This window comes from Panthera leo, chromosome A3 (genome assembly GCF_018350215.1).
Source record: "Panthera leo isolate Ple1 chromosome A3, P.leo_Ple1_pat1.1, whole genome shotgun sequence".
Taxonomy (NCBI): Eukaryota; Metazoa; Chordata; class Mammalia; order Carnivora; family Felidae; genus Panthera; species Panthera leo.
In genome coordinates this window covers 66756224-66782960 of record NC_056681.1, presented here as the reverse complement: position 1 = coordinate 66782960, position 26737 = coordinate 66756224, and the positions used below count along the sequence as shown (strand labels likewise).

Here is a 26737-nt window from a genome sequence, read left to right as displayed (position 1 = left end):
TTCCAAGTGTGGCCGCCTTCCACTCAGCTCAGTGCCTGACACATGATGTGTCTGAATCCTTGAGGAGCAACCTTTACAGGTGACCGTGCTTATGCTATCCCTGTCACCACCTCGAGCAACTTAAACTGCACCTCCTGCACTGGGGATAGGATCCAGGGGAGCGTAGCCACCAATGCCTCCTTCAATCCTTGTGCCACTGGACCCGGCAGCCCAGGGGCCCCACCAGCCACCACTGCTGCTGCCATCTTTCTTCCACTCAGCCTGCCAGCCCCAAGGCCGGACCTGCCCCTGAGCGATGGCTCCTGCACGACCGACTCTGTAATAAGACTCTTAAGTGCTCATGTTCTTAGTAACCATATAGTGCTTTATATATTCCGGTAACAAATCTTTTGATATCTTATGTAGTACCAACATATTCTCCCATCACGGATCTAAGTCTTTTCACTTTGTGATGACTTTTAATGAAAAAAAGTGCTTAGTTTCAATACAGCTGAGTGGGTGGTGTTGTGACTTAAGAAATCTTTCCCAAAGCCAAGATCATGAAAATATACTTCCCTATATTATTTTCTGTAGAACTACAAAACTAAACACTAAAAGCTTTGCAGTTTTGCTTGTACATTTAGATAAAAAAATTCACTGGAGTTTATTTTCATATATGGAGTAGGGATCCAGTTTCACTTTGTGCTTTATATGGATACCCCATCATCCAATCACTATTTATTGAAAAGATGGTCCTCCCATCCTCCCACCCATATTCAGCAAGCTAGCCACTAACTCTTAACACTCCATCTCTTTCATGTAAAATAAGGAAATAAGGAATTTGTAACAAATTCCTTGGCTAATGTGTATCCAGCTACCCTAGCTCCTGCCAACAAACAGACACTCTGGGGAATCAAGGGAAATAATTTCCATGGTTCATTCTAGTTTGAAGATCCTTTACTTGTACAAAGTCTTTGGGTGCTACTTGTTTCTTCCATACCATTTGGGAATAAACACATATAGAAGTCCTATTACAGGGGCGCCTGTGTGACTCAGTTGGTTAAACATCAGACTCTTGATCTTGGCTCAGGTCATGATCTCACAGTTTGTGAGTTCAAGCCCTATGTGGGGCTCTGCGCTGACAGTGTGGAGCCTACTTGGGTCTCTCTCTCTCTGACCCCCCCCAAACTCTCACTCTCTCTCTCAAAAACATAAATGAATGTTTAAATAGAAAGTCTTATTACAAAGAAATGTAACACATATCAAATTTCACAAACTACATGATTTTATTTATAAAATTCCACACACTGACTACTATTGCCCATGTCCATTTATGTATTCCTCAGTTACAGCTCTCATTCTTCAAAATAAAGATCTTTGAAAATGTACTCAAAGTATTACTAAATATTTTATTAAGGTGATATCCCATGGGCATCAAATTGCCAACACTATGAAAAAAAGGGTTAATATAAAAACAATACAAAAGTATTACAGACCATAGCTTATCAATATTATCTTCGTTCCTTTGATGGGATTTCCTCATGTAGTAACTTTGATTCGTGAAATGATTTCATTTACAAAACTATTATTCTTTGCTATTACCTCAGCTTTCAGCTGTTTTAACTTTTTTGTGATGTTTTCTTCCGACATTTCAGTAAAAGGCACTTGCTTCACCTTGGATAAAAATTCTTGAATAATTTTTTCACCTTGCTGAAAGACATATGAATGATCCATTAGTCTTTAAAATGTCTTTTTAAAAAGTCACATTGAACTGTAATGAATTGTTTCTTTAAATTTCAATCTAAACACACCACCCAATATTCAAAGAATATTCTTTAAACTACAAGTGTGCACTATCTAGAATATACACAAAAGCCTTAGTTGACCATATTTCTTAATAGCAAGTTATTAAAAGACATTTATAAATATCTTTTCAGCTGCTAATGAAAGGGGCTGAATATTTTAATAGTTTCCAAATCCCTCACCTTTTATAATCGATGCATAAACAGTCTTCTGGGAGAAAAAGAACTCAAGGTTTATAAATACTGTAAGGCATAAATAGTCACTGAAAATTCAGTACTCATACACATACAGAATTTTAAAATCAGTATTATTTTACTGGCCATTTATTGCCATTCTAAAAAACATGGCTGTTACTTGCCATGTCATTTGTGGGCAAATCCCTTAACCCACATTCTTCATCCATAAAATGGGATGATAATATTACCAACCTCCACAGGGCTGTTAGGAGAAATGGAGAGTGAATATGCGTGCTTAGAAGTGCCTAGAACAATGCCTGGCAAAGGTAAGTACTATGTAAATGTTTATCATCACATATGAGGCAGAACTAAAAAGCCTGTTTTTCATACAGGGAGCTAGTTGATGATAAGTACCTTAAGGGTTGAAAGGTAGATATTCAAATGGTAAGAAACGAAGAAATACTTCTCTATTAAATAACAAGTGCACTTTTTCAAATAAAGATAAAATCTAGACTGAGCATCTTCTTTAGCTTAAAATTTTTTCAAAAAAGTGTAATTAATATTATCAAAAGTACATGGTTTCTGTTCTAATTGGAAACCAGGAATTACATGAAGGAACCTATGTAACCCCAGATCACCACCAGGTGTGCTGGTGACACCAAGACCATTTCACAGCAACCTTCCAAACTTAAAACTGGCAACGAGATAGAATACGTTTCTCTTGCCAGTATAGGTACAACAGATGAAACTAGGCCTTTTCAAACCTTAAAAGTCATACACAATAATCTACTGTAACAATTATCTATCCTTCAATAAAGAACACCACCAAAAACTCACTGGTTAAAGCTAAAGACATGACAAGAAGTTCACAATGTATAGCTACAGTAAATGCTGCCAGGACCTAGTGGTGAATTAAGATTCTTTTATTTTCATTACTGCAGAGAATCCTTTAACTTCTAAAAAATACACTGGGCACATGCTTGTACCTTCCTGTGCTAGTATCTAAATTTCACCCATCACTTAGAGATAAGGCCTAACTTAAGATGAACTTCTCCCATGAGAACTGAAACATTCTGCCCACAAAGAGCTTTCCAGAATAAACATTTGTCATATACCACTTAATCTCTATGACATATTTTTCTTTTTTAAGATTAAAAAAAATTTTTTTCATGTTTATGAGAGAGAGAGAGAGAGAGAGCACGCGAGCATGAGTGGGGGAGGGGCAGAGAGAGAGGGAGACAGAACCTGAAGCAGGCTCCAGACTCAGCTGTCAGCACAGAGCTGGACACAGGGCTCAAACTTGCAAACCGCGAGATCATGATCTGAACCAAAGTCGGATGCTCAACTGACTGAGCCACCTGAGCACCCCTAAGATTTTATTTTTAAGTAATCTCTACACCCAACATAGGGCCTGAACTTACAAACCTGAGATCAAGACTCACATTCTCTACCAACTGAGCCAGCCAGGAACCCTATGACATATTCATTATTCTTATCTCCCCAGCCAGATTCTAAACAATTGGAAGGCAGGAACTATGTTCCTTTCTTTATCATCTTAACTAAGCACTGAGTAAACATGCAAATAACTGGATTTGATCTATTTGTTTATGAAGTAATCAAAAAAGTGCTCAGACATCTTTTACTCCTTTGAATTACTTACTTCAAACCTAGACTAGGGGTGGCTCAGTCAGTTAAGCCTCCAACTCTTGATCTCAGTCAGGATTGTAAGGTCAAGCAAGCAAACACACACACACACACACCACAACCAACTTTTAAAGGGGGCGCCTGGGTGGCTGAGTCTTGTTAAGCATCCAACTCTTGATTTCAGCTCAGGTTATGATCTCAGGGTCCTGAGATGGAGCCTGTGTTGGGCTCCGCACTGGGCTGGAGCCTGCTTGAGATCTCTCTCCCTCTCCCTCTGCCCCTCCCCAGCTTGTGCATGCATGTGCACTCTCTCCCTCTAAAACAAACACACACCTAGACTAATATTCCTGTCGTCATAGGTTTTAAATCTGGTACTTTGAAATGCTCTCCTTTGGGCATGTACATAGTGTAGAAAGAAAAATAATAGAGATGAATGAAGTCTTTGCCATGCAAAGAAATCTAAGTGAAAGTCAACAATGAATGATCAACAAATGAATATTAGAATCACATAGGGAAGAAATAACTCATCTTGGTGACCTGATAGATATAATACAGGATTAAATAATTACAAAAACAATCTGACAAACCTCTCTTTCCAGATAGCACCTCTTTGCTGCTGGTTCCATTTCACCATAGTCTTGTGATTTTCCAATATTCTGAAACTCCTCTAGTTCCAGGGCTTTTTGTTTAGCACACTCTATTACATGCCTAGGGAAATTTGCAAGCTCTGCAACATGAATCCCGAAACTTTGGTCACAGACACCTATGAAATTTGGGGATCATGAGGAACAGGGTAGAAAAAGACAGCAATTAATGTAAAGAGATCTTATCCATCTCACCTTGTAATTAGGAAGCTTAATTTTGTATTTCAAATACATTAGCCAAATGTTTCAGAGTAACTTAGATGAAGGAATTTTAATTAGGCCTTAATGGAAAGTAACTAGGACTTGGCACAAAATGTTATATTCTATCCTTAACAAATGTAGTAGGAAAAATATCAGGGAAAAAAAGGTTGATAAGAACCCTCAAAGGTCTACACAAATATCAGATTGTGAAGAAAAATTAATCAATTCAATCTTCCTGAGGTCTTCTCATTTCATAAGTGAGGAACTAAATAAAGTATTAAGAAAAAAAAAAGATAAATGTGTGTCACTAATTAAGAGCATTTAATTCAAAATATACAGACTTATTACTCAATGGTCTATCCTCTAGATCTGCCTACATCATTTTCTAGAGATAATGACTTCAGAAAATTGGCTAGATAAATATAAATATTTATAATACTGGTCTTAGAAAAGTTACTTACCATTCTTACATAGTCTTATTCTGATTCTAAACTACTGCAAACACATGACTACTGATTTTAAACTACTGCAAAAATTCCAAAAAATGGAATTTTTGACCCAAGTCACTAGTAAACTTATTGATTAGGTAGCTTATCTTCATCCCCATTTGCAGAAAATAAACTGACTTAAGACATTCCTTCCAGACGTTTAATACAAGTGATGCTCGCAGACAGTTAAGATGGAGATTCCATTTTTGCCTCAACTATGTATCAACTATAAAATTTTTTTGCCTAGTTACATATCTCTGATGTTCTGGGGCTGGAGATGGATTGGATGGATTTATTCCTATCATCTCCTCACATCATCTGGTCTTTTAAAATTCTGAACCCATTTCTTTATCACACAAAACAAAACGAAACCTCAATTTCATGCTAAATTCCAGGTCCAACTAAAAGTATCTTTATTTTTTATCAATAATAACTCAAAAGGATTCCCAATGAAGCATAAGCAACAAAGAATAAAAGAACCAAAAATATATCTCACTTATGTGCAACCCACTGATGCAGGAAAACATGTTCCTGGAAAATCAGAAAGCCATCTGAAAAAACTATTCCAATGATTGGTGAAATGTTTAGGAAGCATGTTAATCTCATCAACCCTGTAAGCTTATTAGCTGCCAGACCCACAAATGACAAACTCTTCTGAAAGGATGAAATGCTAACAAATAAGTCATTCTGTATGTGAGAACTACTAACAATTTCAGGATTTGTGGAAACCCTACCTTTAAATGAACCTGTTCATGTAACACACTCTTTAGGGGCACCTGGGTGGCTCAGTTGGTTAAGCGTCCAATGCTTGATCTTGGTTCAGGTCATGATCTCACAGCTGGTGAGATTAAGCCCCGAGTAGGGTTCTGTGCTGACAGCACAGAGCCTGCTTAGGATTCTCTCTACCTCTCTGTTCCTCTCCCCCCGCTCCCGCCCCCATCTCTCAAAGTGAAGAAATAAACTTAAAAAAAAAAAAAAAAATTAGATAATTATAATATAATAAATAGTTTGTTAAAAAGCCTTGGAACTTCAAAGCTTATTATTGTCATTGACCGTAGGTAATCTGATAAGAAATCATGCTGCCATGGTAGAGATAGCACAAAACCCTCTGTGATAATGTTGAAGAGTTATTCTTTCTGCAACTGTGTTATGATGAATGTCTACTATGAGACACAGAAATATAAATAATGTACCACATCCTTGTACCCAGATTATGAATTTAAAGGTAAATGTGTTCTGTACAAATATCAACAATTCATACTTAGAATAAGGCAATCACTGATGATGTCAAGGGTAGTAAGTTTCTCACTGTCACACCTGAATCTACGGTACACTAGCAGTACACACTCACCTTTCTTCACCTGATACAGCATAGTTAAGGTCTCTTCGGTAGTTAGTGCTGTGACATGTAGGTTATTAACAGTTGGTATCTGATTGGCCAAGGCAGTAAGTTCATGAAAATGTGTTGCAAACATGCAAAAAGCACCAATCTTTGTTGCAATGTACTCTGATATAGCCCAGGCTAATCCAAATCCATCGTAAGTAGAGGTTCCTCTTCCCAGTTCATCTATGATTATTAAAGAATCTTTGGTTGCAGACCTGAAACACATAATTAATGAAAACTCCCCGTTATATAATACGTGGTAATTCAAAAAAAAAAAAAAAATTAAGGCAATGTAATAGGAAAGATGCGCCACACACATAACAGATTATCTTAATATATAAAAAATTTAACAGTGAATAAAAAGCACTGAAACTTAAAAAAATGGGCATGGCCATAAATAAACAACTATGGAAAAGGAAACAGTGAGTATTTTTTAAATTACCAATCTCACTAGCAGTAATCAATTTCCAAATAAATCAGCTATCATTCATTTCTTGCCAATCAAATCAACCAAGATTTTAGAGATTAATACCACAAGAGGATGGGAAAAGGCTGTCAGCATATGGACACCTGCATGCACGCACAGCTGGTGGTCATGTAAATTCCTGTGCCTGCTGCAGCCCTACCAATCAGACATTAGCATTCTTTCTTTTCTCATTTTTAACTAAATGTAAGGAGGGGAATTTTTTTCCCTCAATCAGAGAATGTAACAGTTCTTCATGTGATTACTGGTCATTTATTTTTCTGTGAATTGCCACTGGCATCTTTTGCTTATTTCTTTAATTCTTAAATTACAAATATTAGCTTATTGACTAATTACTATACCAAATATTTGTACCACCTCTCTAATCATCAATAGTAATTTACTAGGGATCTACTATATGTGATGTACTTTAGAAGATACTAAGAAACAGAAGGCACAGCTTCCCTACCTTTAAAGAAGCACCTAAAAGTGAAACAAAGAGATTTTAGTAACCTCTAAAATAAAAAATCTAATAAAATTAAAGGCATGTTGAAGAAATATCCATGACCTGAGGCTTATGTGACAAGGAAAGACATCAGAGAAGTAGAATGTCTGTCACTAAGGCCTTTAAAGATTGGAAAGGACATGGGTAAACATTCCACATAATTGTGAACAGCACAAGCAAAAGCATAGTAGTGGCGGAGGTTATAAGGTGAACTGCCAGAAATCTTAAGAAGACAAATTTAAAAATCAAAGAAGCTTTCCCCAACTATTACCAATCACCCTTTAAGACAAAAGTTCATAAGAAAACTATTAAACTAGATGAAGGTTCTCAGATGTTTTATAGATGAATCTGCAGATGCACTTCTCATAGGACAGGGACATTCATTTTCATTTTGAGGGGACTGGGAAATTTACTCACCTGAGAATAGAAGCAGTTTCTAGCATTTCAGCCATGAATGTGGAGACTCCTTTCAACTGACTGTCGCCAGCCCCTACTCGGGCTAAGATGCAGTCCACAATGGACACTTCTGCTGACTCACATGGCACAAAACACCCAATCTGGGCCATGAGAACTATCACCCCAGTTTGGCGAATATATGTTGATTTACCTCCCATATTAGGGCCTATAAAATAAATTACATCGAAAAGCAAGATCATTAAATTTATTTCTGCTAATAAATTTTTAGTCTTCAACTGCACATTTATGACTAATCACCTAGGTCATATGACATGGCATATAAGCAGCAGAACCACCAACTGCCTAAGTAATGGTATTTTCTCTTCAGTCAAACCTACACTGCACCCTTCATCAAGAGGACCCATGAAAAAGGTACCTTACCTGTAATTTGCCTAGAAAAACCATAGATTTTCTCACAGCTCACAGAACCGCCTACGTGATAATTTGATGTCATCCAGAAAAGTAGTACACACCTAAATGATTAATTAACTAAACACTATAACTCATTAATAAACAAGGCTATTAGTGAATGGATCAGTATGGTCAAATCTTTCAAATTACTTAAACTCCACACTAAAGCCCTAAGAAACAACCCCATTTTCTGCAAAAGTACAATTTCTTTGTTTGGGTTAGATTATATTAACAACTTGAAAATCCGTTTGGGGAACTAGAATATTATCACTGACTATTCCCCCAATATATCTGTCCAAGACTCCCACCCACCCTCCACTTCTGTTTTCTAGAATCTGGTTAAGATCTAAAAACACTTTAGTTTGAAACATGCAACATTAGTCTATAAGCAAACTTTTCTCAAGTTTCACATGAATATAGTCCCATGTCTTTAAAAGAACTGCTACCTTAAGCTGAGGTCATTCCAGCAGTCCATTCTACTTGACCTTCAATGACCTCTGGCTAACGGTAATCTTTAGGTTGAAGGGATGTTCTTTTTTTTAAGTAGGCTTCACGCCCAGAGTGGAGTCTAACATGGGGCTTGAATTTATAACTGTGAGATCAAGACCTGAGCTGAGATCTAGAGTCAGACGCTTAACTGACTGAGACACCTAGGCACTCCGGAAAATTCATTTTTTTTTTTTTTTAACGTTTTTATTTATTTTTGAGACAGAGAGAGACAGAGCATGAACGGGGGAGGGTCAGAGAGAGGGGGAGACACAGAATCTGAAACAGGCTCCAGGCTCTGAGCTGTTAGCACAGAGCCCAACGCGGGGCTCGAACTCACGGACTGTGAGATCATGACCTGAGCCGAAGTCGGCAGCTTAACCGACTGAGCCACCCAGGCGCCCCGAAAATTCATTTTTAAATACACTAATAAACCCCTTGGAACAGAAGTTTTATATAAAGATGACATTCTCTCATACGGGCCTCCCCCTCCTTCCAAATCTTCCCTCTAACCCAAATGTGAATATATTACTAACCAGTATGATTAATGTTGTTTTTCTAACATCAAGGATTAGAATTTGCTTCATCAGTCTTAAATATTTCCACTCCAAAATAAAAAAAAAGGAAACATTACCCACCCCCCCCCCCCGCCAAAAGCCCATAAATTAGATGTTTTGTGGGTTTTTTTTGTTTTACCAGTAATGATGTGGAACATCTGTTTATCTTTTTCAAAGTGAACATCATTAGGAATAAATGCAACTTCATCTTGAACTTCAACACAAGCATGTCTGGATGCTTTCAACGTAATTCTTCCTTGTCCTTTCTCCAGAATGACCGGTCGTACATATGGAACAGGTGCTCCATTTGACACATGTGCAAAGCTGACAACAGCATCTAGCTGAGCTAATACATCATTGAGTGTCTGCATTGGTTCTACATAACCTGTATAAAAACAGAAAATGTGCATAGGAATACTGGAAAAAAAATACATATAAACAGCCAGAGAAATATGTTTAACTTCCCTATTTGGGAATTTAAAATCCATTTTCTAATTTATATACTTAAAATATTAACAGAAGTTTGCCATGCTAAATTTGAAAGGAATACCTAAAACCTCACGAGTTTAAAATGTATTACTACATCTTCCCCTAGTATGAACAGATTTCAAAAATAGAGTGTGATGCCTTCCCTTACCGAAATCCATTAAAATTAAAAAGCACACAGCTGCTTATCTTAGGAAACATACAAATACTAGGTTTAAAATATAATACTGTGACCATCAAGGCCTGTACATGTATAAACTTGACCATACAACTGTTACTTGAGTTTTTTCTTCCCATCAGTATCACATGCAGTTGAAATTTAGCATAATTTAGATCCCTAATTGTCACTTAAAACACTTTCAATGAGATTCTCTTCTCCAAGAACATTAATACTAAAAGCTATTATGTACACTAAAAAGTCACTGACACATGCCAGGCAATGCATGTTTAAGCAATAAAAATGGTCGAAACTTATAGAATAGGTTCTAAATTTTAATAGCTTGGAGGAGTTGGTGTAACATAACACACACACACACACATTATGTAGAACTATCACACGGGCATCAGTGTGTCAAAAGCTTCAAAGGACATTCAAGAGAATAGTGTTTTAGAAAAACATTTATGAGTTTAATCAAATGGCAGGATATATAATTCATCTTTGGTTCCCTTGTTTCCCATAAAAGTGATAAAATGTTTTGAAAATAAAAATTAACTTATGAATGGTTGAATACAAATAACTCTCTTACTGTTTCACCATTTTCAAATTTATTCCGTTTTACCTAACATGTACTTCTTTTAAAAAAAGTAACAGCTCACACTACTCTATAATGTAGGAACAAGAACCTGTGAAATTACTTAAATATTAATGGAGTACTTACTGTAATTACTTTAAAAAAGGAAAACCGAAGCCTCTTATTTAAGTCTATACTTGGTATCTTACATCATCTGGCTCTTAACAGCATTACCTTTTCTGGTATAATAGCCAAGGTAGAAAACTACAAAAATGATCCATTACATTTTAAAATAAAAATAATGCATATAGGGGCGCCTGGGTGGCGCAGTCGGTTAAGCATCCGACTTCAGCCAGGTCACGATCTCGCGGTCCGTGAGTTCGAGCCCCGCGTCAGGCTCTGGGCTGATGGCTCTGGGCTGATGGCTCTGGGCTGATGGCTCTGGGCTGATGGCTCGGAGCCTGGAGCCTGTTTCCGATTCTGTGTCTCCCTCTCTCTCTGCCCCTCCCCCGTTCATGCTCTGTCTCTCTCTGTCCCAAAAATAAATAAAAAACGTTGAAAAAAAAAAACTTAAAAAAAAAAAAATAATGCATATATTAGACAAGAAAAGGCTTCATTTAAATTCAAGGTAACTCTAAATAAAAAAACCCTTCCATTTAAATGTTTAAAGCTAGCAGCTTTAACCTAGTAGGTGCTTGATGAATAGGAGCTAGTAATTTTTTTTTTTTTTTAAGGAAGTGTGAATATATAGTATTTACAGCATCCTTAAAAACGCAATCTAGACTCAGGAATGTAATTCAACTGAGACTGTCATGCCACAATTATCTGATACTGCCAAGCAAAAATGTAATCTTTACAAATCTCACTCACCTCAACACCAATATATAAAGTGTATTAGAACCCTTTAAGTTTTGTATTTCTGATTTACTATGAAAATTCCTAATAGTAAAATAATTTACAGAATTATATAAACACACAGTTTTCAAATGACTGTTTACTCCTAAATAATTCAGCATGAAAACAAGGACATCCTCCTACTTACTCACAATACACACCCAAGAAATAGGACACCAATACCGTATTATTTCCTTTTAAACTTTGCCAATTTGTCTCAAGGTCCTTGATAGCTATTCCCTACCTCCAACTCCTAGGTCCAATCAAGGACTGTCTACTGCATTTGCTTGCTGTGTCTCTTTAATCTAGATAGAACAGATCCTGCCCATTCCTTTTTTGCTTCCACGACACACACATTTTTAAAGAGTACAGGCCTTAAAAGTAGTGTCTCACAAATCTAAATTATTCTAAGTTTTTCCCTTCTCATTCATTATCACGTTAAATATTTTTGTCAAGAATACCCCATGGGCAGTACCATGCTCTTCCCTCTACATCACATCAGGAAGCATTATTTATGATGTCATTTGTCCCATTATTGATGATGCCAACTTTGATCACTTGTTTGAAGCAGTTCTTTGGTTATCTTTTTGAAAGGCACAATAAAGGTGTCCGTGATGACAGGCAAAGCCTTCCAGTTTAACATATCAGCCCTACCCTGTGCTAACCACACATTCATTCCGTGCTACAGGCAATACCACAGTGTCACGTCATGCAGTCTGCTCAACAGTGCCCTCTAGAATAAACTCTGGAAATCTGCAAAACGGCACACAAAACCCAAAAGACTTCTTGCCTCATGTGTAATTTCTATTTGTTTTTCAGTGGTACTTATTTCCAAAACTTAGAGCATGAACTCATAAATAATCTAACATTATTAGTGCCTTGTAGCCCTTGGTGTTTCTTTTCCTTGTTACAATAAATTTGTGCTTTAAAAACAAAAAAACAAACAAAACAATAAATTGCGCTTTTATGTATATCTGTTTTTCAGGCTGTTCCCATTGCATTCCTTAGCCTGCACTAACTTATCTTTCTACTTACAAGAGTAACTTCCAGCTACTTGTCCCACCACAATACCTATAAAATACTTATACGCAGTCTAACATAATAAACAGTCACAACATTTAACAGCTGTTAAAAAAAACACTTTTCAAACATCCTGATGTTTCTATTACTAAAAACCAGATTATATTCAGAACAGTTAATGTACTGGTCTATTCAATTTACCTGAAGAAATATTGACAATTTCTTTAACAATTGCATCCTGGGCTTCCTCATACTCAGTTTTATTTTTGGTATACTCTTCATTGAGAGAAGTCAGTTTACTGCAAATCAAGATAATGATATTATTAAAAATATCAAAACATCTACTGGAGGTAATACGTACTACATAAAATATATACAGAGTATCTATCCTCTAAAGAACCAAAACAATAATTAAAATGAAAATGTGAGTAGAAAATGGGCAACTCATTAGGAGAAGATGTGGCTGGAATTCACTATGTTAACATTTACGCTGTTTAGAAGAGCCCTTCTTTTGATACTGAAGGCTGTCAAAGTAAGGAAAATGTTTTGAAAACCAAATCTCATTGAGTTAAGAAAAAATGAAACTATAGGTTGAAATAAAAAGTGAAGAAAGATAATAAAGTGAAGGAAAAACATTCACTAATATCAAAGGAAGGGAAGGACATTGAAAACAAAAAGACAATGAGGTGCCTGAGGGGCTCAGTTGGTTAAGCATCCGACTCAGTTTCGGTTCAGGTCATGATCTCACAGTTTCGTGAGTTCAAGCCCCACATTGGCCTCTGCGCTGAAAGCACAGAGACTGTTTGAGATCCTTTCTCTCTCTCTCTCTCTCTCTCTCTCTCTCTCTCTGCGCCCCATCCCTACTCATGCTGCCTCTCTCTCAAAACAAATAAATAAATAAACTTAAAAACAAAAAAACAAGATGGGGGGCACAGAGGAGAAGACAAAAAGGGGGAAGCATTCACTAGATGAAGGAGGGCATCAACCAAGGCAATAATTGTGAAGTCGATGGATTAGCCAATGGCATAATACACATACACAGCTCAAGAACAGTGCACAGGCAAGGAGCAGCAGCAGACTATGAAACAGGCAAAGAGAAAGAATTAAAGGAAGAAAAACAAGAGGCAAAGATATTATAAAAGTGAGACCACTATGTGAAGGAAGAGTAGCAACAGAGGAAAGTGGAGGGGGCCAGGGACAAGACTGTGCAGGTTACAATACAGGTTCCAGATTTTTCTGGATGGCAGACAGACACTGGAAGTTTTTAAGAAGGAAAATCATAGAGGTGCCTGGGTGGCTCAGTTGGACTTCAGCTCAGGTCATGATCTTGTGGTTTGTGAGTTGTCAGCGCAGAGCCAGCTTCAGATCCTCGGTCTCCCTCTCTCTCTGTACTTCCCCCACATTTACTCTCTCTCTCTCAAAAATAAATAAACATTACAAAAAAAAGGAAGAAGGAAAATTATATGATCAAAGACTCAGATACACAGCAAACGTTTCATTTGCTGACCAAAATGAATTAATAAATTTTCCACAACTTTTGGAATAAATGCAATCAGTTCTATCTCTTCTACATATATTATAAATTAATCAATGGTGTGCTTCAAAGACGGTTATAACACCCCACAAGTTCTGCCTTATCTAAGCCAAAATATACATATATATTTCTCGAGTCAGGGATAGTTTACTGGAAAAACAACTACTACTAAATTTAGCGACAGGAGATCTAGGAGTGAGTATCTAATGTTGCTAGCTGTCTAACCCTGGGAAATTGGGAGTTTCAGCTTCATGTAAAAAATGAGAGAAATAAACCTATTTATTTCAGAATTGTAATGAGAAATCTAACAGATGGATTGTTTTCATTCCTGGGGTGTCTGAACACCTAGAATAATGTCTGCACATAAGAGGCACTCAAAGACTTGCTAAATAAATGGATAAAAGGGGATCACATATACAAAAACTACCTGTAAAGTACAGGGACTATTGAAGAGGGGTGGGTGTTAGGCTGCCATAAATTCTAATATAGTACAGAAGGAAAAAGATAAATGTCCCCACCCAAGTAATGGAAGATTTATTTTATTTATGAAAACAAATTTTTTTAAGTTTATTTTTGAGAGAGAGACACAGAGAGCAAGCGTTGGGGAGGGGCAGAGAGAGATGGAGAGAGAAAGAATCCAGAGCAGGCTATGCCCTACTAGCACAGAGCCCAACACGGGGCTCAAACTCACAAACTGTGAGATCATGACCTGAGCTGAAACCAAGAGTTGGACACTTAACCAACTGATCTATCCAGGAGCTCCACAGAAGATTTATTTTAAAATAATTCTTTTTTCACCCATACATAATTTGCCTCAGAAACTTAACATCAGTGAAGGAAAAGAAAAACTCGCAAAATCTTTTGTCAATGTTTATTTTTGAGAGAGAGAGAGACAGAGAGAACGAGCAGAGGAGGAGCAGAGAGAGAGGGAGACACAGAATCTGAAGCAGGCTCCAGGATCTGAGCTATTAGCACAGAACCTGACGTGGGGCCCGAAGCCACGAACCACAAGATCATGACCTGAGCCTAAGTCAAACGCTTAACTGCCTGAGCCACCCAGGCGCCCCCAGAAAGAGAAATTTTTTAAAAAGCAATAATCTAATGAGTGACCTTGCTAAGGCTGGTAGGCATCTCCCTAAACTAATTTATAGATCCAATTGATATAGCAGAATTTTTTTTAATTGATAAATTATAGCAAAGTTTTCTTAGAAAAACCAAACATGAAAATAACTATAAAGCAGAGATATGATGGGAAACTAACTCTAACAGATATGGAAATATAGTATAAATAACTGTAATATAATTAATCTATTTCATATTGACAAAAGAATTATGGGACAGACATGTGAAAGAATCTTAAAAACAGATCCAAAGTGTCACTTCAGTCAATGAGGAAGAGAAGAGTTATTTAACACGGGGGTGTTGGAACACCTGACTAGGCTCTTATAAGAAAATAACGTTTCACTCTTACCTTATGCCTTGTGTCAATTAATAAGGTAAAAACTTCCTTATCATAGAGCATTCACGTTTCACAGAACAATTTAGTTCCATGGAACTACTGAAGACTTAATAAAGTAATATAAATACAAACCTGTTGGTAAATTTAACACCATTCTTCTGGATATCTACTGTACTGAAGTTTTTATTGTTACGAAGGACTTTTTCTTCCTTACACGTTACACGGAAGTAATAACCAAACTGTGCACTGGAATCCAGCTTAATCTGTTTGCCAGGATCCAAGCCTTCAGGATAAGGAAATAAAGAACGAGTATGTTACAGATGTCTAGAGCCATTTTTTAATAAAATGTTTAAAATAATTAACTCTAAATGGTGAAAAACATACTTTTATGGCAAGACAGTGTAGCGGAAATTATTAAGATTAACTGGGAAAGAGTCAAACTTTACTTCATTCAAAAACTACATGAATGAAGGCTGTCTATAAAATCCTTAAACTCTTGCATTAATGTTATTAGCTTCTGATGTCGAAGCGCTTTCTGGGTATACCCATCCGAAGGTGCAGAGTACAGCAGTGGGCTAAGATATGGCCCCTTCCCTTAGAGAGTTCTGCACCAGGGTTCTTTACTTCACTAAAGCATTTCTCTGGAACTATTATAAAGGATGATTAAAGTGAACAAATACACTTTCCAAACAAAAACTTAAGACTCTTGACAATGAAACTCTAGAAAAACTATGACATGTATTTTCTGTTAAGGGTAGGAAACTTCACAAAATAAGCAATTATCAATCAGCTAGAGTTTGTACACCTAAGATTTTTAAGTTTCTCTAAGTCTGTCCTCATCATCTTGCACATCAATGTGATCTTTAGAGTACAAACCAGAAGAGAGATCATACCTACAAATTTAACTGCTAAAGCATGGCTATGAAATATCAGTAGCAGCAAACAACTAAAGACAGACCTCACTGGACTGGGGAGGAAATCACTGTCCTGGAGAGGAAAGAGACTGTAGAAAAAATGTAGACCGCGCTATGAAACGAGAAGTAAAGTAAGGCAAAGATTCTTTACCTAGGGTCTAGTCCATACATGAATTCTCCATGGAAACTATTTGCAAAACTTTTTGTATATGTAGGTATGGACATATTTCAGGAAAGAGGATTCATAACTTTCATCAGATTCTTCAAAAGTTTAAGTATTACTGCTCAAGGGGTCTTCTAATATGCTAAGATTTATTTATTCATTTAACATACATGTGAGAGATGCTCAAAGCAAAGAGGTTTACAAATTCAGAACAAATCTGTGTGAATAGTCTGAGACTAATTGGGGGAATTAATAATCTGGTAGGGAAGGCAGCCATTAAAAAAAAAAAAAAAAAGCTGAAGTTATTGAAGTAGTAGGGAACCTCAAAGCCAAATCAACGAACTATTCCTAGTAGAATTAGCCTTGTAGTGGAGGTGACGTTTAATGCAGATCCTGTTTAAAGGAAATAATGCAAGGGACTCTTGGTTGAACTGTCTGGAAGGAATGTGGGATCATCCTTGGGTTAGTGAGTTAGTAAGAGAGAAGTCTGGAAGAGGGTGTGGCTCTGAATGCAAAGTATTCCTGTATGTTAACCTGAAGTGTTTGTAATTTTACTGTGCAGAAGAAAGGCCTGGCAATTTAAACAAGGAACTGGCAAGATCCACTGTCCTCCTGGGAAGTAATTCTGGCACCAGTGTGGATACTGTATAGACAAAAACCTGCAACGAACCCTTCTTACCTAGATCTCTTGCTGCACTTACTAATGTTGACTGCATCTTCTTTTCCAAGTCATCCATTATTTCTCTTAATTCACTCAGATTAGGATCAAATGAAGGTTTTACAAGGAATTCATGGTTTTCCACCTACCGACAGAACAAAGAAGAGCAGCATTTTTTTTTTAATGTTTGTTTATTCTTTGAGACAGAGAGGCAGAGAGAGAGAGACACCGAATCTGAAGCAGGCTCCAGACTGAGCTGTCATGTCAGCACAGAGCCCGACGCGGGACTGGAACTCACAAACCAAATGCGGGATCATGACCTTAGCTGAAGTTGGAAGCTTAACCAACTAAGCTATCTAGGCGCTATCTAGGCGCCCTGAGAACAGCCCCAAGAATAGCTACATTTTATAAATGATGGGTAAAGAATCCCAATGTATTCTTTTCTTTCATTTAAATGTCACTGTGTTTTGAGTTAAACTTATGTTTTAAGTTACTCAGCCAATACTTTAAAGAGTTTCTATTTATTAGGAGATGTAAAATCCTGTTTATAAGGAGCTTATAGAGCTCTAGATGTCCAAAAGTTACTTGGATGAAAAAATGCAGTGCCTCTTTCACTAGCAGCATTCAGTATTTTTAATTACAGTTCCCCCTAAACAATGTTCACTACATTCTTCCTAAACATTACTAAACAATGTTCAATGTTCATTGCCTATAACAGAATGTGTAGTTTTTACCCAAACCAAGGATGCATCTTAAGATCTCAAAGTTTACAAAAAAACTATCGAATTTTATTTCTTAAAATGGTAAGTTCATCAAAATCTCTCAAGTACTTTGTTTCCCCTAAATTCTTATCAATAACAGCCAGCAAGAAATCATAATGAAAGACAGATCTCACTTACAATGGCAAATGTATACACAAGGTATTTAGAAACAAAGTCTTAATTATATAAGACTTTTATGTTAAACTCACAATTTACTTATTTATATATTTTTGAGGGAGGGAGGGAGGGAGGGAGGGAGAGAGAGAGAGAGAGAGCGCGAGCGAGCAAGGACACCCATGCAGATTCACAAGTTGGGGAAGGGCAGGGGGAGAGAGAATCTTAAGCAGGCTCCATGCCCAGCACAGAGCCTGACTTCGGGCTGTGATCTCACGACCATAAGATCATGACCTGAGTCGAAATAAAGAGTCCAACATTCAATGGACTGAGCCACCCAGGTGCCCTATATAGGACTTTTATTTTTTTATTTTTGTTTATTTAGTTTTGAGAGAGAGGGAGAGCAAGCGGGGAGGGGCAGAGAGGGAGGGAGGGAGAGAATCCCAAGCAGACCTCACACAATCAGCGCAAAGCCCGACATGGGGCCCAAACCAACCAACCTCAAGATCATGACCTAAGCCGAAATCAAAAGTTGTACACTTAACCCACTGAGCCACCCACACACCCCACTATAGAGGACTTTATATATATATATATATATATATATATATATATATATATATATATATATATATATATATATATATATAAATAACTGCTTATTGGAATATTTAAAACGATTGGTAAGCAAAAAGGTAAACTATGAAAAGAGGAAACTAAATCAAACATTAGCATTTCCTCATTCCTAGTGACAGTCCAATAGGAATCCCTTTTTGAAACAAAATGACTAAAAACCAGAGACAATCAGAATATTTTTAAAAATGAATGAAGCATATCCTTACAGCCATTAAGAACTATTAAAAAGGATTAGGGGAGGAGTGTGTGGCTGGCTCAGTCAGGGAAGCATGCAACTCCTGATCTCTGGGTTGTAAATTCAAGCCCCATGTTGGCTATAGACATTACTTAAAAATAAAATCTTAAAAAAAAAAATTAGGGGCGCTTGACTGGCTTGGTCAGTACAGCATGCGACTCCTATTCAAGCCCCACAATGGGTATAGAGCCTACTTGAAGACAAGGAAATTTTTTTTTTTTTTAACATTTATTTATATTTGACAGACAGAGTAGGCACACACATGGGGGAGTGGCAGAGAGAGGGAGACAGAGGATCCAAAGCAGGTGCTGTGAGTGCAGAGCTGGAACTCATGAACCATGAGATCATGACCTGAGACGAAATCAAGGGTCGGCTGCTTAACCAACTGAGTCACCCAGGTGTCCCAAGGAGATTTATTTTAATTTAGCAAACAAATTGGGTGGGGGGTTGGCGGGGTGCCTGGGTGGCTCAGTTAGTTGAGCATCCAACTCTTGATTTTGACTCAGGTCATGATCCCAGGGTCCTGGCATCAGAACCGTGGGTTGTCAGGCTCAGCACAAAGTGTGGAGCCTACTTAAGATTCTCTCTCTGTTCCTCTCTCTCCCACTGACCCTCTTCCCCACATTCTTTCTCTCTCTAAAAAAACAAAACACCTTAGTACATGGGGTTAATATAATTTCTTTCCAATTACTTTCTACTTAATGAGAACACACCTTCCTCACATACCAAAGGCAAACACAAGAAAAAGGAATTAAAATTACAAAAAGCTAACCAAAAAAGTTACCTTAATTTCTCAGTTTATCACATAAATTCACATAAATTTCTCAGTTGAAACTGCTAAGAGATTTAATTATATTTGTAAAAAAATGTAAAAATAGAAAGGTTAAATACTTTCTTTTATAAAGGAACTTGGTTTTGCATGTATGAGAAAAATATCAAGGTCATTCAATGGGCAAATATGAAAACATACAATTCACAAATGAGAAAGTAAGTAGTAAAATAAGTAGTAAACTAACCCACAGGAAAATGCTAAAGCTCAACAGTAAAAGATATGAATATTTAAGCAACCTTAAGATCTTATTCTACAGTTATTTTTTTTTTTAAGAAAAATATTACCATCAAATACTAATGAGGCTACAGTGAAATTAGTGTACTCATTCATTTCTGGTGAGAATCTAAGTTGTTATAACCTTTAGAAAAAAAGCAATATTCGACAAGTTTCAGAGATATTTGTTACACCCTTTGACACAGCAATTCTACTCCCAGGAATTCAACTTAAGGAATAATGCAACAGATGCAAAGCCACACAGGGATGAATAAGATCTCTGCAGATTTATCTGTTACAGCAGAACCCAGAAATGATAAAACATCACAATATTTGCACAATGGTACCTCAGTAATATTATACAGTTTATTCAAACAGACAGTGAAGATGATGCAGAAACAAGAACTAAGAGTTAGGATAATTTCAGGGAAAATAATGCAACAAGGGTGGATTGACATAGCTAAAGAATTTGCCTCTTCCAATGAACTTAAAAAGAAGTGACGCAGAGCCAAATCATATTCCTTTCCTCACCCACCTTCCAGAAGCCCATTCATTGGTAAATTAACCCTGAGAATCATCACTAGTAATCCCAAATCTGGAGAGAAGAAAGTTGAATGGGTATCCTTCCATTTTCCTTCCTCGGGAAGGGGAAATACTGTTGTGAAAGCACTGCTGAGGAGACTGGAGTGAAACAGGGAAAGTGAATGACTGGGTCCTAATGCACTAAAACACTCTAGGCCCACACTCCAAACAGGGTACCCTTCAGCAAGACATCACCCCTCCCAAACAATCTGGGATATTAAAATATACCACCAAACTCAGTATTCTAACCCAGAACCAAGACATATGACCTTTAGTCTCTAGTTGTCTTTCCAACAACATCACCCACCTATCACCAGGAAAACCCACACACTCATTATATCAGACTACACAAAAAAGATGGAGGAAAAGAAACCCAGGCTTGGAACTCCAAAATGGGAAGATGAAATTCAGAAAAAAGATCAAAGAACAAAGAAAGAAAGATCCTCATACTATCATTTAAATATGAATAAACAATATACCAGAGAAGAGAAGAGATACCTTTGAATCAAATTACCTGTACCAGGGGCACCTGGGTGGCTCAGTCAGTTAAGCATCTGTTAAGCATCCGACTCTTGATTTTGGTTCAGGTCATGATCTCATGGTTCAGAAGTTTGAGCCCAGTGTCAGGGTCTGCACTGACAACATGGAGCCTGCTTGGGATTCTCTCCCTCTCTCTCCGTCCCTCCCCTGCTTGCACTCTCTCTCAAAATTAATAAATACACTTAAAAAAGAAAAGTGTTCCTGGCTTAATTACAATGTGGGACATATGGCAAAAGCAAAAGGGCAAATTTTATATGGGGGGTGGTGTATAATCTGCACAGACAGAACCCAAATAGATGAGAATTCGTAATCTAAATATACATAACAGGGGCATAAGAGTCTGACTCTTGATTTCAGCTCAGGTCATGATCTCGAGGTTCAGGGGATCGAGCCCCACGCTGGGCTCTATGCTGACAGCACTGAGCCTGCTTAATATTCTTTCTCTTTCCTCTCTTTCTCTGCCCCTCCCCCACTCTCTCTAAATAAATAAATAAACATTTAAAATAAACAATGGACAAGGAAAGAAGCCACCAACAGTGAGAGTAAAAACAGAAAAAACAAAACAAAACAAACAAAAAAAACCTCTGCAGAAACAAGGAGCAGATTTAAACCAAGAAATTTTAGACATGGAATGTTAAGTATATTAAAATGTTGGGGCACTTGGGTGGCTCAGTCAGTTAAGCGACTGACTTCGGCTCAGGTCATGATCTCGCAGGTTCATGGATTCGAGCCCCACATCGGGCTCTGTGTGAACAGCTCAAAGCTTGGAGCTTGCTTCAGATTCTGTGTCTCCCTCTCTCCCCTTCCCCAACTTGTGCGCTCTCTCTCTTACTCTAAAAAATAAATAAACATTAAAAAAATGTTTTTAAGTATATTAAAGTGTTTAAAGTAATATAATAGAGAATGGAACACATGAGCAAAGAACAAAATATTATTTAAAAAAAAAAGGTCTAAGCAGAGTTAGAAATGAACCAAATAACTTTTATAAATAAAAAATGTAATCACTGAAAAAAAAAACCCTATGGACTGGTTAAACATCATATCAGAGCTGAAGAGACACTCAGTGAATTGGAACATCTGAAGTAATCACAAAGAGAGCAGCACAGACACATGGCAGAAAAAAAAATGTGAAAGTGTAACATATGTCCAAACACAGTTTTAGGAGAAGAGAATGAAGGAGCACAACATTCAAAGAGGTAATGATTGATAATTTTCCAAAATTGATAAAAGACATGAATTCTCTGATTAAGAAAACACAGTAAATCCAAACAGGAAAAAGAAAAAGAAATCCACTTTTGGACACAGAGCAGTTAAAGGAATCAGTATCTGGAACCAAGACTTCTAAACAATAATAATGCAAGCCAAAGGACAGCACAATACAATCTCATAGATATTAAGGAAAAATAACTGTTAATCTTCAACCTGGAATGTATACCCACAAAAAATATCCCTCAAGAACATGGGTGAAATACACATTTTCAAACAAACAAAACCTGACTAACAGACTGCCAATAAAAGAACTCCTAAAGAATATTCAGGAAGAAGGAATCAATAGCTAAGAAACTGGTAAGCATATGGGCAAATCTAAATTTAACACTGACTGTATAGAATGGAAATTTAAGGGGGGAAAAGACAGAACTAAAATACCAGCCAATAATGAAGAAAAATATATTCCGATCTCAGATATCCTAAGGTCCTAGTATTTGGGGGGTCAAGTGAGAAGATACTGACAGACTTTGAGTTATGTATACACATTTTGTAAAAATTTGTGAATAAATTCCAAACCAGTGCATGTGTGATAGGATGGGGGAGGGGCTACAAGGAAAGGCAAAATGGAATTTAAAAAGCCCAATCAATATACAAGAAAGAAAAAGCGATAAGGAGAACCAGGAAGAATAGGAATCACAAATAATGTAGAAATAAATCCAGATTGCCACTTAAAAAAGATCATGAAATGTGTGCCTGGGTGGCTCAGTCAGCTGAGTATCTGACTTCAGCTCAGGTCATAATCTTGCAGTTTGTGAGTTCAAGCCTCACATCAGGCTCTGTGCTGACAGCTCGGAGCCTGGAGCCCACTTCGGATTCTGTCTCCCCTCCTCTCTCTGCCCCTCCCCCACTTGTGCTCTGTCTCTCCCTCTCTCAAAAATAAACATTAAAAAATTTTTTCTTAAGATGAAAATAAATTTAAAATAAATAAAATCCAGCTATAAGCTTTCTAACCATAAAGACTCACAAAGGACAGAAAAATATATACCATTTAAAAAAACTAAAAAGGAGGACTCTGGCATAGCCCTCTTACTATCAGACAAACTATACCTAAGGCAAAAAGCATTACTAAGGATACTGTCTCTAAAGAATGATGAAGGTTCAGTTCACCACAAAGAAACTATAGCTTTGTGTCTTAAAAACATATGAAGCAAAAATCGACTGAACTATAAGAAATCCACACTTCTCTTAGTAACTCAGCAGATCAAAAATTAGCAAGCATACAGACAATGTGAACAAAACAACTAAAGCCCTATCTAACCTAACAGACATATAGAAAACTCTGCAACCAAAATTAGCACAAGTGATCCTCAAGTACACTGAGAACTTTTATGAAACTGATATGTACTAAAAGCTTACAAATTAAAAAACATATATTTCTAAATAAATGATAACGGGAATAAAATTCTTAAAACTGAGTAAGATATTTTACCTTTAAAATTTATGGGATACATTCAGCTAAATATATAGAAAAAAAAGTGTAATCTTAAATGCTTACTGAAAAAGGCTGGAAAAACAGTGAACACTAAATTAAAGTAAAAAAAGTAGGGGCGCCTGGGTGGCGCAGTCGGTTAAGCGTCCGACTTCAGCCAGGTCACGATCTCGCGGTCCGTGAGTTCGAGCCCCGCGTCAGGCTCTGTGCTGACGGCTCGGAGCCTGGAGCCTGTTTCCGATTCTGTGTCTCCCTCTCTCTCTGCCCCTCCCCCGTTCATGCTCTGTCTCTCTCTGTCCCAAAAATAAATAAAAAAAAACGTTGAAAAAAAATTTAAAAAAAAAAATAAATAAAGTAAAAAAAGTAGATAGAAAAAATACCTAAGAACTGAAATTAATGAAACAAAAAAGCAATGACACAAAAGAGGATTTAAAAAAAATCACAAGTTGGGTGCTTGAGTGGCTGAGTCAGTTAAGAGATAGATTCTTTATATCTGAGCAGGTCTTGATCTTAGGGTCATTGGGCTACACACAGGGAGTGAAGCCTACTTTAAAAAAATTAATACAAAATAAAAATTAAAAGTCATAAGATGATTCTCTTAAAAAACAAACTATGGAAGGGAGGAAATGTTGGGGGAGGCACAAATTATATTAAAAATAAACAGGGAATGGGGTGCCTGGGTGGCTCAGTCGGTTAAGCATCTGTCTTCAGCTCAGGTCATGATCTCGCAGTTTGTGAGTTCAAGCCCTGCGTCTGGCTCTGTGCTGACAGCTCAGAGCCTGGAGCCTACTTGGGATTCTGTGTCTCCCTCTCTCTCTGGCCCTTCCCCTCTCGAGCTCTGTCTGTCTCTCTCTCTCTCTCTCTCTCTCTCTCTCTCTCAAAAATAAATAAATATTAAAAAGTATGTATTTTTTAATAAACGGAATGTATCTGCAAATGCAGCAGTATTTTTAAAAAATAAGCAAATCACTACAAACAACTTGTGGCAAGTAGAAAACCCAGAAAGAAGTATTTATTTCCTAGAAAAATGGTCTAGTGTCCAGAATATATATAGAACTCTTACAACTCAAACACAAAAAGACAACCCAATTTCAAATTGAGCAAAGGATCTGATCAGACATTTTCCTAAAGATTACAAATAAATGGGCACCAAACATATGAAAAGATGCCCGACATCATTAGCCACCAGGGAAATGAAAATCAAAACCATAATGGCAGCACCTGGGTGGCTCAGTTGGTTGAGTGTCCGGCTTCACCTTGGGTCATGATATCTTGGTTCGTGGGTTTGTGGCCCACGTCAGGCTCTATGCTGACACAGTTCGGAGCCTAGGCCCTGCTTTGGATTCTGTGTCTTCTTCTCTCTCTGCCCCTCTCCTACTCCCACTCTGTCTCTGTCTCTGTCTCTCTCTCTCAAAAATAAATAAACCTTAAAAAACAAAAACAATATCCCTTCACACCCACTATTAAGACAACACCCCAAAAAACAGAAAATAATAATTATTAGCAACAACGTGAAGAAACTGGATTCCTCCTATATTGCTGATGGGAATGTTAAATGGTGCAGACACTTTGGAAAACAATTTAGTGATTCCCAAAAAGTTAAACATAAAATTATCATATGACCCAGCATTTCTATTCCTAAACATATACCTAAAAGAACTGAAAACAGGTACTCAAATACTCGTACATGACTGCTCATGAAAGTCCTAATCATAATAGCCAAGAGTTAAAAACAACTTAAAAGTCCACCAACAAACAAAAAGCAGAAACAGACCCATAACTACAAAGAACTGATAACTGCCAGAAAGGAGGGGTGTCCTGGATGGGCAAAATGAGTAGAGGGGAGTAGGAGGTACAGGCTTCCAGTTATGGCACGAATAACTCACAGGGATGACAAAAAGTGCAGCTTAGGAAATACAGTTAATGGTGTTGTAATAGCACTGTATGGTAAGCATAGCATTACCCACTGAGTTGTATGCTTGAAATTAATATTAACATAGTGTGTCAACTATAGTTTAATCAAAATATAAAAACAGAAAACAGAAAACAAGGATAACTATAAGCAAAAATGTCAACACGTATTTAGAATTAATTCTAGGTAGGAGAATATAAATATTTCCCTTTAAAAAAATTTTGTTTACTGTTTTATTTATTTTTGAGAGAGAGCAAGAGCAAGCAGGGGAGGTGCAGCGAGAGAATCAGAAGCAGGCTCCAGGCTCTGAGCTGCCAGCACAGAGCCCAACGCGGGGCTCAAACTCATGGACCGTGAGATGACCTGAGCCGAAGTTGGATGCTCAACCAACTGAGCCACCCAGGTGCCCCATGAATACTTCCTTTATATATATATTACATGTATATTTATTTCCAAAAACAAAAATATTGCATCACTTATATACTATTAGTATCTTTACAGCTTACATATACAATAATCATTTAGTTGTAGTATGATCATGGAACTGTGGCTTTTTAAAAACTATTTCAATTTTTTCTGTCCCAGTATTGTCAATAAAAATTTATCTAGGGGTGCCAGGGTGGCTCAGTCAGTTAAGCATCTGACTCTTGATTTCAGCTCAGGTCATGATCTCACAGTTCATGAGTTCAAGCCACATGTCGGGCTCTGTGCTGGCAGCACAGAGCCTGCTTGAGATTCTCTCTATCCTCTTAAAATAAATAAATACACTTTAAAAAAGTTATCTAATATTACTACTTTTCCAATAATAGAAGATATACCAATAGTAAGTGTATGTGAAAACTAATATTCAACTCACACCACTGTTGTTTAACATAGTTTTGGAAGTCTTAACCTCAGCAATCAAACAAAATGAAACAAAAGGTATCCAAAGTGGCAAAGAAGAAATCAAAACTTTCACTTTTTGCAGATGACATGATACTCTACATAGAAAACCCAAAAGACTCCACCAAAAAACTGCCAGAACTGATCCATGAATTCAGCAAAGCCGCAGGATATAAAATCAATGTACAAGAACTGGTTGCATTTGTATACACCAATAATGAAGCAACATAAAAAGGTATCAAGAGGGGCGCCTGGGTGGCTCAGTCGGTTAAGTGT

General features: G+C 37.2%; 1 protein-coding gene across 2 annotated transcripts in view; it reads right to left on the bottom strand.

Moving 5' to 3' along the window:
- Nucleotides 1–1374: 1374 nt before the first annotated feature.
- Nucleotides 1375–26737, bottom strand: part of MSH2 (mutS homolog 2) — an 81529-nt gene continuing 56166 nt past the window's right edge. For both annotated transcript variants that reach the window (XM_042932211.1, XM_042932212.1), the window contains 8 exons: nucleotides 17078–17201; nucleotides 15454–15604; nucleotides 12530–12627; nucleotides 9337–9582; nucleotides 7705–7909; nucleotides 6287–6534; nucleotides 4190–4365; nucleotides 1375–1689 (listed from right to left, as the gene is read on the bottom strand). In XM_042932211.1, the coding sequence (XP_042788145.1) occupies nucleotides 1519–1689; nucleotides 4190–4365; nucleotides 6287–6534; nucleotides 7705–7909; nucleotides 9337–9582; nucleotides 12530–12627; nucleotides 15454–15604; nucleotides 17078–17201 (1419 nt within the window). In that variant the 3' untranslated portion in view covers nucleotides 1375–1518. The remainder of the gene's footprint in view (nucleotides 1690–4189; nucleotides 4366–6286; nucleotides 6535–7704; nucleotides 7910–9336; nucleotides 9583–12529; nucleotides 12628–15453; nucleotides 15605–17077; nucleotides 17202–26737) is intronic.